The sequence below is a fragment of the Salvelinus alpinus genome, chromosome 23 (genome assembly GCF_045679555.1).
Source record: "Salvelinus alpinus chromosome 23, SLU_Salpinus.1, whole genome shotgun sequence".
In the NCBI taxonomy this organism is placed as follows: domain Eukaryota; kingdom Metazoa; phylum Chordata; class Actinopteri; order Salmoniformes; family Salmonidae; genus Salvelinus; species Salvelinus alpinus.
In genome coordinates, this window is record NC_092108.1 from 43524614 (window position 1) to 43537271 (window position 12658).

Below are 12658 nucleotides of genomic sequence, written 5' to 3' on the forward strand. Positions count from 1 at the left end.
AGTCTTCTTGGGTATGACGCTACAAGCTTTGCACATTTGTATTTGGGGAGTTTCTCCCATTCTTCTCTGGAGATCCTCTCATGCTCTGTCAGGTTGGATGTAGAGCGTTGCTGCACATCTATTTTCAGGTCTCTCCAGATGTTCGATCAGGTTCAAGTCTGGGCTCTGGCTGGGCCACTCAAGGACATTCTTAGACTTGTGCTTAGGGTCGTTGTCCTGTTGGAAGGTGAAACTTTGCCCCAGTCTGAGGTTATCAAGGATCTCTCTGTACTTTGCGCCGTTCATCTTTGCCTTGATCCTGACAAGTCTCCCAGTCCCTGCCACTGAAAAACATCCCCACAGCATGATGCTGCCACCACCATGCTTCATCGTAGGGATGGTGCCAGCTTTCCTCCAGACGTGACGCTTGGCATTTAGGCCAAGGATTTTAATCTTTGTGTCATCAGACCAGAGAATCTTGTTTCTTATGGTCTGAGAGTCTTTAGGTACCTTTTGGCAAACTCCAAGCGGCTGTCACGTGTCTTTTACAGAGGAGTGGCATCCGTCTGGCCACTCTACCATAAAGGCCTAATTGGTGGAGCGCTGCAGAGATAGTTGTCCTTCTGGAAGATTCTGCCATCTCCACAGAGGAACTCTAGAGCTCTGTCAAAGTGACCATCGGGTTCTTGGTCACCTCCCTGACTAAGGCCCTTCTCCCCCGATTGCTCAGTTTGGCCCGGACGGCCAGCTCTAGGAAGAGTCTTGGTGGTTCCAAACGTCTTCCATATAAGAATGGAGGCCGCTGTGTTCTTGGGGACCTTCAAAGCTGCAGAATTTCTTTGGGAAACAATCCCGTCTCAGAGCTCTATGGACAATTCCTTCGACCTCATGGCTTGGTTTTTGCTCTGAAATGCACTGTCAACTGTGGGACCTTATATAGACAGGTGTGTGCGCACCTTTCCAAATCATGTCCAATCAATCATGAATTTACCACAGGAGGACTCTAATCAAGTTGCAGAAACATCAAGGATGAGCAATGGAAACAGGATGCACCTGAGCTCATTTACGAGTCTCAAAGCATCAGGTCTGAATACCTAAGTAAATATCTGTTTCTAAAAACCCGTTTCCGCTTCGTCATTATGGGGTATTTTGTGTAGATTGATGAGGAAATTGTTTTATTTAACCCATTTTAGAATAAGGCTTTAACATAAAATGTGGAAAAAGTCAAGGGGTCCGAATACTTTCCAAAGGCACTGTACTATACACCGCAGTTGAGGAACAATGGAAAGTAATTCTGATTTTAAAGTTCATACATTTGTAACCCCACTTTGAGAAAATAATACACCTACTGGAGAGCACTTTTGTCTACACCCATTCAGCATTGTTCACACCCTCTAAAGCCTTAGTCCCACCCATGTCTTTAAGTATTCACGTGAGGCCATGTGCTAAACAGAGTAAGGTTGTGTAGTAAACAACCAAAGACAAAGTGGTCGCAAAAATACATCTTATCTAGCCCTTGGCCTATATTCTAATCCGAATTTGATGCAGGTCATGTTTTTCTTCACATTACCGTGTCTGGTAAAACACACACTATAGGCAAATCTGATCATAATTCTATCCTCCTGATTCCTGCTTTAATTCAAGCAGGAAGCACCAGGGACTCAGTCAATAAAAGAAAGTGGTCAGATGAAGCAGATGCTAAGCTACAGGACTGTTTTGCTAGCACAGACTGGAATGTGTTCCAGAATTCTTCCGATGGCATTGAGGAGTACACCACATCGGTCACTGGCTTCATCAATAAATGCCCTCGATGACGTCGTCCCCACAGTGACTGTACGTATATACCCCAACCAAAAGCCATGGATTACTGTCAACATCCGCTATGAGCTAAAGGGTAGAGCTGCCGCTTTCAAGGAGCGGGACTAACCCGGAAGCTTATAAAAAATCCCGCTAAGCCCTCCGACGAACAGACAAAGCGTCAATACAGGACTGAGATCAAATCGTACTACACCGGCTCCAACGCTCGTCGGATGTGGCAGGGCTTGCAAACTATTAGACTACAAGGGAAGCACAGCTGAGAGCTGCCCTGTGACACAAGCCTACCAGACAAGCTAAATTACTTCTATGCTTGCTTCGAGGCAAGTAACACTGAAACATGCATGAGAGGATCAGCTGCTCCGGACGACTGTGTGATCACGCTCTCCACTGCTCCGGACGACAGTGTGATCACGCTCTCCACAGCCGATGTGAGTAAGATCTTTAAGCAGGTCAACATTCACAAGGTCGCAGGGCCAGACGGATTACCAGGACGTGTACTCCAAGCATGCGCTGACCAACTGGCAAGTGTCTTCATTGACATTTTCAACCTCTCCCTGTCTGAGTCTGTAATACCAACATGTTTCAAGCAGACCACCATATTGTTCTTGGGCACAGGGACTAAGGCAACCTCCCTAAATGACTACCAACCTGTAGCACTCACGTCTGTAGCCATGAAGTGCTTTGAAAGGCCGTTCATGGCTCACAACACCATTATCGTAGAAACCCTAGACCCACTCGAATTTGCATACCGCCCCAACAAAACCACAGATAATGCAATCTTTATTGCACTCCACACTGCCCTTTCCCACCTGAAAAAAAGACCTATGTGAGAATGCTATTCATTGACTACAGCTCAGCGTTCAACACCATATTGCCCTCGAAGCTCATCACTAAGCTAAGGACCCTGGGACTAAACACCTCCCTCTGCAACTGGATCCTGGACTTCCTGACGAGCCGCCCCCAGGTGGTAAGGGTAGGTAACATCTGCCACACTGATCCTCAACACAGGGGCCTCTCAGGGGTGCGTGCGCAGTCCCCTCCTGTACTCCCTGTTCACTCATGACTGCACAGCCAGGCACGACTCCTACACCATCATTAAGTTGGCCGATGACACAACAGTGGTAGGCCTGCTCACCGACAACAACGAGACAGCCTATAAGGAGTGGGTCAGAAACCTGACCATGTGGTGCAAGGACAACAACCTCTCCCTCAACGTGATCAATACAAAAGGAGATGATTGTGGACTACAGGAAAAAGAAAACCGAGCATGCCCCCATTCTCATCAACGAGGAGCAGGTTGAGAGCTTCAAGTTCCCTGGCGTCCACATCACCAACGAACTAACATTGTCCAAGCACACCAAGACAGTCATGGAGGGCACTACTAAACCTATTCCCCCATCAGGAGACTGAAAAGATTTGCCATGGGTCGTCAGATTCTCAAAAGGTTCTACAACTGCACCAAAGAGCATCCTGGCGGGTTACATCACTGCCTGCTATGGCAACTGCTCGGCCTCCGACCGCAAGGCACTACATCCGACCGCAAGGCACTACAGAGGGTAGTGCGAACAGCCCAGTACATCACTGGGGCCAAGCTTCCTGCCATCCAGGACCTCTGTACCAGGTGGTGTCAGAGGAAGTCCCTAAAAATTGTCAAAGACTCCAGCCACCCTAGTCATAGACTGTTCTCTCTGCTACCGCACTGCAAGCGGTACTGGAGCACCAAGTCTAGGTCCAAGAGGCTTCTAAACAGCTTCTAACCCCAAGCCATAAGACTACTGAACATCTAATCAAATGGCTACCCAGACTATTTGCATTTGGTTTCTAGCTTCCCTGAAAAGTTGCATAACACGGGGGCTGTTCGATGCTAATGCAGAACGCCATAGGATGTTTTTTTTGTGTTGGTTAAGGGCAGTCAGGTCTGGAGAGAACCAAGGCCTATATCTGTTCCTGGTTCTACATTTCTTGAATGGGGCATGCTTAAAAAATAACCAGGCATCCTCCACTGACGGGATGAGATCAATATCCTTCCAGGATACCCCGGCCAGGTTGATTAGAAAGGCCTGCTCGCTGAAGTGTTTCAGGGAGCGTTTGACAGTGATGAGTGGAGGTCGTTGGACCGCAGACCCATTACGGATGCAGGCAATGAGGCAGTGATCGCTGAGATCTTGGTTGAAAACAACAGAGGTGTATTTAGAGGGCAAGTTGGTTAGGATGATATCTATGAGGGTGCCCGTGTTTACGGCTTTGGGGTTGGACCTGGTAGGTTCATTGATAATTTGTGTGAGATTGAGGGGATCAAGCTTAGATTGTAGGATGGCTGGGGTGTTAAGCGTGTTCCAGTTTAGGTCGCCTAGCAGCACGAGCGCTGAAGATAGATGGGGGCAATCAGTTCACATATGGTGTCCAGAGCACAGCTGGGGGCAGAGGATGGTCTATAGCAGGCGGCAACGGTGAGAGACTTGTTTTTAGAGAGGTGGATTTTTAAAAGTAGAAGTTCAAATTGCTTGGGTACAGACCTGGATAGGACAGAACTCTGCAGGCTATCTTTGCAGTAGATTGCAACACCGCCCCCTTTGGCAGTTCTATCTTGTCTGAAAATGTTGTAGTTAGGAATGGAGATTTCAGAATTTTTGGTGGTCTTCCTAAGCCAGGATTCAGACACGGCTAGAACATCCGGGTTGGCAGTGTGTGCTAAAGCAGTGAATAAAACAAACTTAGGGAGGAGGCTTCTAATGTTAACATGCATGAAACCAAGGCTATTACGGTTACAGAAGTCATCAAAAGAGAGCGCATGGGGAATAGGAGTGAAGCTAGGCACTGCAGGGCCTGGATTCACCTCTACATCACCAGAGGAACAGAGGAGGAGTATAACACAATATAAATAAACAATAAACACAATAGATCTCGTAAAAGATAATAAGGGGGGAAAAAACTGTTTATTTATATATTTTTTGTATCATCATCTTTGAAATGCAAGAGAAAGGCCATAATGTATTATTCCAGCCCAGCTGTAATTTAGATTGGCCACTAGATGACAGCAATGTGCAAAGTTTTAGACTGATCCAAAGAACCATTGCATTTGTTCAAAATGTATCAAGACCGCCCAAATGTGCCTACTTTGTTTATTAATAACGTTTCATGTTCAAAATTGTGCACTCTCCTCAAACAATAGCATGGTATTATTTCACTGTGATAGCTAGTGTAAATTGGACAGTGCAGTTAGATTAACAATCATTTAAGCTTTCTGCCCAAATCAGATACATCTATGTCCTGGTAAATTTTCTTGTAACTTACAACCTCATGCTAATTGCATTAGCCTATGTTAGCGCAACCGTCCCGTGGAAGGGACACCGATCCCGAAGAAGTTTTAAGAGCTCCAGCACAGAGAAGAGAAAGGAGCCTTGAATAATGAAACCTCAACATGTTGGCTAAAGCAATTGAATTCAGGAATTAATTCAACTGTTTTTAATCTTGGCCGTACCAAAGACTTTAAAACCTTTTGTTAGAACAGACTTTATGGGATGGATTATAACGTGTTTGCAAACATCTTTTCAAAATGCCTCGAGCTGTCCATCACTACTGTAAACCGAGAACTGTATAAAAAAAATATTTAAAAAACAGCTTCTACAGTGGTAGAAATAAATTATTTAATTCAAAGAAAGTAAAAAAAATAATTTAAAAAAGCATATTTTTATTAGGCTACTTTGCAGTGTGACAAAAACCAATAGGACAATGAGATGTTTACTGTAGCCTACATAGTAAAGTGCCTAATTCCTTAGATAAAAGGGAGAACAGACCATGTCCAGACTTTCGATGACCTCAAGTACTCGTCAACTCTGTCTTTAATGCTTTTTCGGGTCGCATCTCTCATGGACATTTAAAAAATAACATTAGACTTGGGGATTACGGTCACGGACAGTGATATTCACAAACACTATCGTCAGATGCCTGTGTTACGCCGAACTCACAGGAAAATGAACAGGTACAGTACTGTACCTAATAATTCTTAAATAAAATCTACTGCTGGTCTTTATGGTCTGTTGCACATTTTTACATTGTATTCCATTTCCAGCGAGACTATTCAAGCCATCAACTCCCTGATGGATGATCGTGCAGTCTCTCTCCTCTCGCTACAGCCAATTTCATTTGAATTAGAATAAATTAATATATTTGTAGGGGTTGATGTATTTTCCATTAGGTCAAATCTGGTCTGTGATATGGAGTTAAAATGTAAAACTTCATAGAGTTCTTAAGCCTCATACATTGCAAGTTGACCCTTTTTTGCCATTAGGGTACACTTTACAATAGGACTCAACTCTGACTGACAGCAGCATTTATCGGTAGTCTAAAATGTGGCACAAATTGGGGGATTTCAAACACCCAAGGGTGATCTATTAGACTATCCTTTTGTAAATTAATGGAGGTGTGAATGTTCCAGTCAGTCGCTCTCCTATTGCACTAGAGTCCTGCATCAGGCAACAACAAAATCAGCTGGCGGGTGTTCCCAGAGTTGAGAGAGAACTTCGGTAAATACAATGGCGCAATTACACTTGACATGTGGACTGACGATTTTTGAAAAATAGGATACTTGTGCCTGACAGCCTATTACATAAATGATGAGTGGACGTTATCCAACACGGAGTGGGACAGTGCAGTTCAAAACAGCAGATAACATAAGGCCAGCTATTGTGAAAGAATACTTGTGGATCTTGTTGATTTCCTCTATCGCTTCAACGGGCCTACTGTCCACCTGGTAATTGTGTGGTTCCAAAAGGATAAAGCGTCACCTACTGATGGATGTGTGGTTTCAGAGATGACATCCCTTTCCTGCACAGCAAATTGAAGAAATCTAGTTGTGAACGGACTGTTCATTAGGTTATAATAATCCATGCCTTCTGGGAATGTTATAAAGTCCAAAACTTATGGGTGGAGTTAGAAATTTGGCTGTCAGAAGTATTAAAATGGATATTGTCTGCATATTTCAAGACATGGCAAAGAAGGGTGCGGTGAGATACCCTATTATGGGTTGGATGATATTTTTCTCATCAATAAACTTGATGCAAAATAGCCTACTAAATAGGACAAGCCTAAATAAACTAGTATATTTCATAAATATATGAAGTAGCCCAGGTCTTGAAAATATCCCCTCGCTGGACTCTGTTTCTTCTTCACATTAGCAAAGAAGGACTGTTTCAGAAAATCTATAGAGGGGCTATTCGTTTTTCACACTGTGGTAAATAAAGCCAGCTTGTTATTTAGGTTTTTAGAGGGAGAGAAACCAAAAGCATAATCAGCGTTTAACTCCCCCTTTGTGATTGCGTGATTCCATCAGTGCGCCACACTATCTACCACCATCTACCACAAACAGTCACGACATGAGCTAAAAACTTAGTTGAGGAACCACTGTACAATCAACTCAGAAAGCAGGGGATGCTCATTAGTCAGCTAATTGAAGACATCTCTAAATGACACTTAAATGGGCTCATAAGCTTTGCACAGTATACTTTTCACTGTTAATTCAACATTAGTCGATGAATGATAGAGTTACAGTGCATTCGGAAAGTATTCAGACCCCTTGACTTATCCAATTTCTGTTACGTTACAGCCATATTGTAAAATGTATTAAATACATGTTTTCCATCTGCACACAATACCCCATAATTAAAAAGCAAAAAGTTGTTGCAAATCTATAAAAAATGTAAAACAAATGCTTTATTTAAATAAGTATCCAGACCTTTTGCTATGAGAGTCGAAATTGAGCTCAGGTATATCCTGTTTCCATTGATTATCCTTGAGATGTTTCTAAAACTTGGGAGTCCACCCGTGGCAAATTTAATTGATTGGACATGATTTGGAAAGGCACACACTTGTTGACAGTGCATGTCAGAGCAAAAACCAAGCCATGAGGTCAAAGGAATTGTCTGTAGTGCTCCTAGACAGGATTGTGTCGAAACACAGATCTGAGGAAGGGTCCCAAAAAATGTCTGCAGCATTGAAGGTCCCAAAGAACACAGTGGCCTCCATCACCAAGACTCTTCCTACGGCTGAGTAAAAAGGCACGACAGCCTGCTTGCAGTTTGCCAAAAGGCACCTAAAGACTCAGACCATGAGAAACAAGATTGTCTGGTCTAATGAAACCAAGATTGAACTCTTTGGCCTAAATGCCAAGCGTCACGTCTGGAGGAAACCTGGCACCATCTCTACGATGAACCTCCGCCCCCTCAGACTGGGGCGAAGGTTCACCTTCCAACAGGACAACGACGCTAAGCACACAGCCAAGATAATGCAGGAGTGGCTTCGGGACAAGTCTCTGAATGTCCTAGTGGCCCAGCCAGAGCCTGGACTTGAACCCAATTGAACGTCTCTGGAGAGACCTGAAACACTCCACATCCAACCTGACAGAGCTTGAGAGGATCTGCAGAGAAGAATGGTAGAAACTCCCCAAATACAGGTGTGCCAAACCTGCAGTGTCATACCCAAGAAGACTCGAGGCTGTAATCGATGCCAAAGGTGCTTCAACAAAGTACTGAGTAAAGGGTCTGAATGCTATTTTTTTTTTTTTTTTACATTCACAAAAATGTCTACAAAAAACTGTTTTTGCTTTGTCATTGTGGGGTAGTGTGTAGATGAAATAGTTATTTCCCCTCATCAATCCATTTTAGAACAAGGCTTTAACGTAACAAAATGTGGAAAAAGTCAACGTGTCTGAATACTTTCCCAATGCACTGTATGTTATCACACCACTACAATCCCTCAGTCACCCTAGACAAAGCGTGTGATGGTTTTAACTTGTGCTAACATTATCACTGTTGTTTTTCTCCTAGATAAAAACGTTGACCTCTGCTGAAGACCGCACTTTATCCCTGAGCATGAACCTGGTTGAAACATATGGGCGGGTTTGACAACTGACCAACAATTCAAAGTGACTTGAATGTTACTGTTTAATACATGCACCAGCTCTGATGTAGCTCCCTCAGGAGCCCTCCCGACTAATTACTTGGTTTATCAACAATAAAAAAGTTTGGTCGCACACAGCATACACCTGACTGAGTGTGTTACGGCTGCCCAAGTGAGGTGGTGCACATAGACAGCATGCAGTGGAGGAGGCGCCACTGCTACACGCACGTCGCTGGCCTACTGTCTCTCCTCTTGCTCCTGATCATCCTGGGCCATCAAGACTGGCTGCCGGGCCTCAGTGGGACAACATGGCAGAGGGAGCACCCAGTGGCTTACACCGAAAGAGGACTACACTCTACCAAAGAAAAAGGGAATCACAGCTCATCACAGATTCTACTGGTTCCCCCTGCGCCTCCGGAAAGAAATTCCAACCTCAGTTCCCCCCAGGACTCCTCCTTTCCACAGCGGATTACGGGACTGGAGAACTCAATGGCTGCTAATGCTAGCTTGAGAGGAGAAGTCGGGCTAAGGGGCCTGCTGACCTCAGAGCCATACCCTTACATCATCAATGAGCCCGACAAGTGCCGGGAGGGCAACCCAGAGCCCTTCCTGGTGCTGCTGATAACCACGGAGGCCCAGCAGGTGGAGGCCAGGGAGACCATTCGGCAGACCTGGGGGAACGAGAGCATGGTCCCGGGCCTCAGCTTTGTTCGGCTCTTCCTGCTGGGCGTAAAGGAGGGCAGGGTGGGCCGCCTGCAGCAGAGCAGCCTGGAGGCCGAGAGCCGGAGGCACCGTGACATCATCCAGCAGGATTACATGGACACTTACAACAACCTGACTATCAAAACCCTGATGGGCATGCACTGGGTGTCTGCGCACTGCCCGGGCGCCAACTATGTCATGAAGACAGACAGTGACATGTTTGTCAACACAGAGTATCTCGTGCACAAGCTGCTCCGGCCAGAGATGCAGCCGAAACGGGACTACATTACGGGCTACCTGATGAGGGGCTTTGCACCCAACAGGAACAAGAATAGCAAGTGGTACATGTCGCCCGAGCTGTACCCCAGCGAGGTGTACCCTACTTTCTGCTCAGGAACGGGCTATGTGTTCTCAGGGGACCTGGCTGTTAAGATCTACAGGGCCTCCCTGAGCATCCGCAGGCTGCATCTGGAGGACGTTTACGTGGGCATCTGCCTGGCCAAGCTGCGGATCGAACCCACGCCGCCGCCTAATGAGTTCCTGTTCAACCACTGGCGGGTGTCCTACTCCAGCTGCAAGTATAGTCACCTCATAACCTCCCACCAGTTTCACCCCAACGAACTGCTCAAGTACTGGCACCACCTGCAGAGCAACAAGTACAACGCCTGCATCAACACATCCAAAGACAAGGTGGGCAAGTTTCGCCAGAGGAAACTGCAGGGGGTACAGCCTATTTGGTGACAGAGGGTTGAGTGTGATGTTAGGTCATTGCCTGTGCAAGATACTGGGCAAGAGGTGACAGAGTCAAGCATGTTTTCGGACAAACTAATGATTGAAGGCCGTCTTTTTTTATTACTACAGTTCATATTTTTGAGTTTAATACATTCATTGATTGAAAGAATATATGCATTGGTGGACAGATGAAGACATTACTTATGTGAAATGTGGATGCTGTTTATTATGAGGATAAATCTTAGACTATTGGTGGACTGTCACTGTCTAGTATCCATTTTGTTCAACTTGAGTTTAAATACTTTTCCTTTTAAGGTTGAATCGAAGTAGCATAATAAAACATTTAAAAAGATCTGTAAGTTTCAGCTAGATGTTTTTTCTTTGTTGCATTGGATCCACACGTCGCACTTCCGCATCTGTGGTGAAAGTTGTTAGCAGTTTTTGTCAGACATTTTGACATCCCAAAAATCGGTGGTCTCACAAAATCATCCAAGCAGTTTTGGACTACAAACATTTATAACCCCTCTATGGAAAGATGACTCACGAAAACGAGGGTGTTCTCCGTTTTGCTCTATGACCACCACAATTTGGGACTCGTCTGAAGTCGGTACAGCTGATCTGCGAACTTCTGTATGCAGCGTCCGAACAGTATGGGCTACACACTAATGTGACCCCTCTGTCCCTCCAGGATTTAACAAGATTTGTGAATTCTGCAGCCAAAAAAGCTTGATTTAGCGTAAACTTTTCTGAAATACATTTTGCAATGTTTTTTTTCACATTAATTTCATAAAGCAATACAAGTCATGTGCTCAGTTTTTGTACGATTTTAAGCAGAATACATAATAGAAAAACAATTAGAAACATCTAAAGTGCTCAATTTTGGTTATTTTCCTTAACAGCTTTGTCATAATCCACTCACACCTCTCCATCAGGCCTGCCATCAACACAAGATGCATCTAACAGATTCAAAGCTGATCAATCTCTTTCAATTTGAGGATCAGTATTTCTTTCTAATAAGTTATCACAATCAAGAATTTTGAAGACTTTCTGAAAGGGTCGTAAGGGAGATGAAAAGAAAACGTAAAAATAGAGAATTGTGGTTGATATTTACTATTCCATTTAAAAAATCCAGAAAGATTTCGTGATCAGTATTACATTTTAGAGAGTTTAAAACAGCAAAGCTGACAAATTGCACTCAGTGCTTTGAGCAGCGCTCTCCATAGACAGACTGGGGAGGGCAGAGTGCTGACCCCCCTCCTAAAGCCAAGGTTAGCGGAGTAAAAGTTGAGTAAAACGCCACAACTTGATTCTTTCAGAGCTTGCCACAGTCTTCCCTGCTACCACTTCAGTCATGGTGATCTGCCGCTGCTGTGGGAACTGTTCTGACATTCTCATATGCTTTGCTGATTCTAAGTGACTTGATCGTCGACATTCTTTAGTTTCCAAAAACATTTGGAAATTGTTTCGCACGGTCGTTAGCTGTTATTGTTGGCAAATGAGATTGATTTCTGTTCATTATACTGCCCGTCAGCCATCACCCCTCTTTGCACGCGAATATGCTGACAGGCCAGGGGGAAAAAAGAAAAGAAACCTGTTGACGTGTGGTTGGATTGGGCCATTTTCCACGGTAACAGTGCAGTAATTGGTAAAAATTTACAAACCCGCTTTTGATTGGACCCTTTTATGCGCTAAAAGTGCGGGAATTGGTCAAAATTGCGAACTACTGCATCATATGCGTTGATTGGTTGATTTTGCATTGAATTATGCGATCACAGAAATGCAGAATCCTGGAGGGACTGCCCTCTGCAAAGATGACTCTCACTGACACGAACATGTCGGTTGTTTTGCTCTAAGACGCCCATAGGCCTCAAGACTCGTCTGAACGTCCCCTGGTACCAGTTGAAAGAAATGTATGAAAGTACACTGAACAAAATATAAAAACGCCACGTATTGTTCGTCCCATGTTTCATGAGCTGAAATAAATAAAAATACTAGGAATTTTCCATATGCACAAAAAGCTTATTTCTCTCATTTTGAGTATTTCTGCCTGCAATAAAGCCCTTTTGTGGGAAACGCTCATTCTGATTGGCTGGGCCTGGCTCCCATGTGGGTGGGCCTATGCTCACCCATGGCAGCACCCCTGCGTAGTCATGTGAAATCCATAGATTAGGGCCTAATGAATTTATTTAAATTGACCGATTTCCTTATAAATCAAATCAAATCAAATTTTATTAGTCACATACACATGGTTAGCAGATGTTAATGCGAGTGTAGCGAAATGCTTGTGCTTCTAGTTCCGACAATGCAGTAATAACCAACAAGTAATCTAACCTAACAATTCCACAACTACTACCTTACACACACACACAAGTGTAAAGGGATAAAGAATATGTACATAAAGATATATGAATGAGTGGTGGTACAGAACGGCATGGCAGATGCAGTAGATGGTATAGAGTACGGTATATACATATGAGATGAGTACTGTAGGGTATGTAAACATAAAGTGGCATAGTTTAAAGTGGCTAGT

At 44.3% G+C, this 12658-nt stretch overlaps 2 protein-coding genes across 2 annotated transcripts in view; one reads left to right on the top strand and one right to left on the bottom strand.

Annotated features, from left to right (window-relative positions):
- Positions 1–10478, top strand: part of LOC139551095 (beta-1,3-galactosyltransferase 2-like) — a 40483-nt gene extending 30005 nt beyond the window's left edge. Inside the window, exon 2 of the mRNA XM_071362491.1 lies at positions 8622–10478. Within this exon, the coding sequence (XP_071218592.1) occupies positions 8890–10137 (1248 nt within the window). The 5' untranslated portion in view covers positions 8622–8889 and the 3' untranslated portion in view covers positions 10138–10478. The remainder of the gene's footprint in view (positions 1–8621) is intronic.
- Positions 1–12658, bottom strand: part of LOC139551094 (parafibromin-like) — a 69108-nt gene that overhangs the window by 29467 nt on the left and 26983 nt on the right. The window lies entirely within an intron of this gene.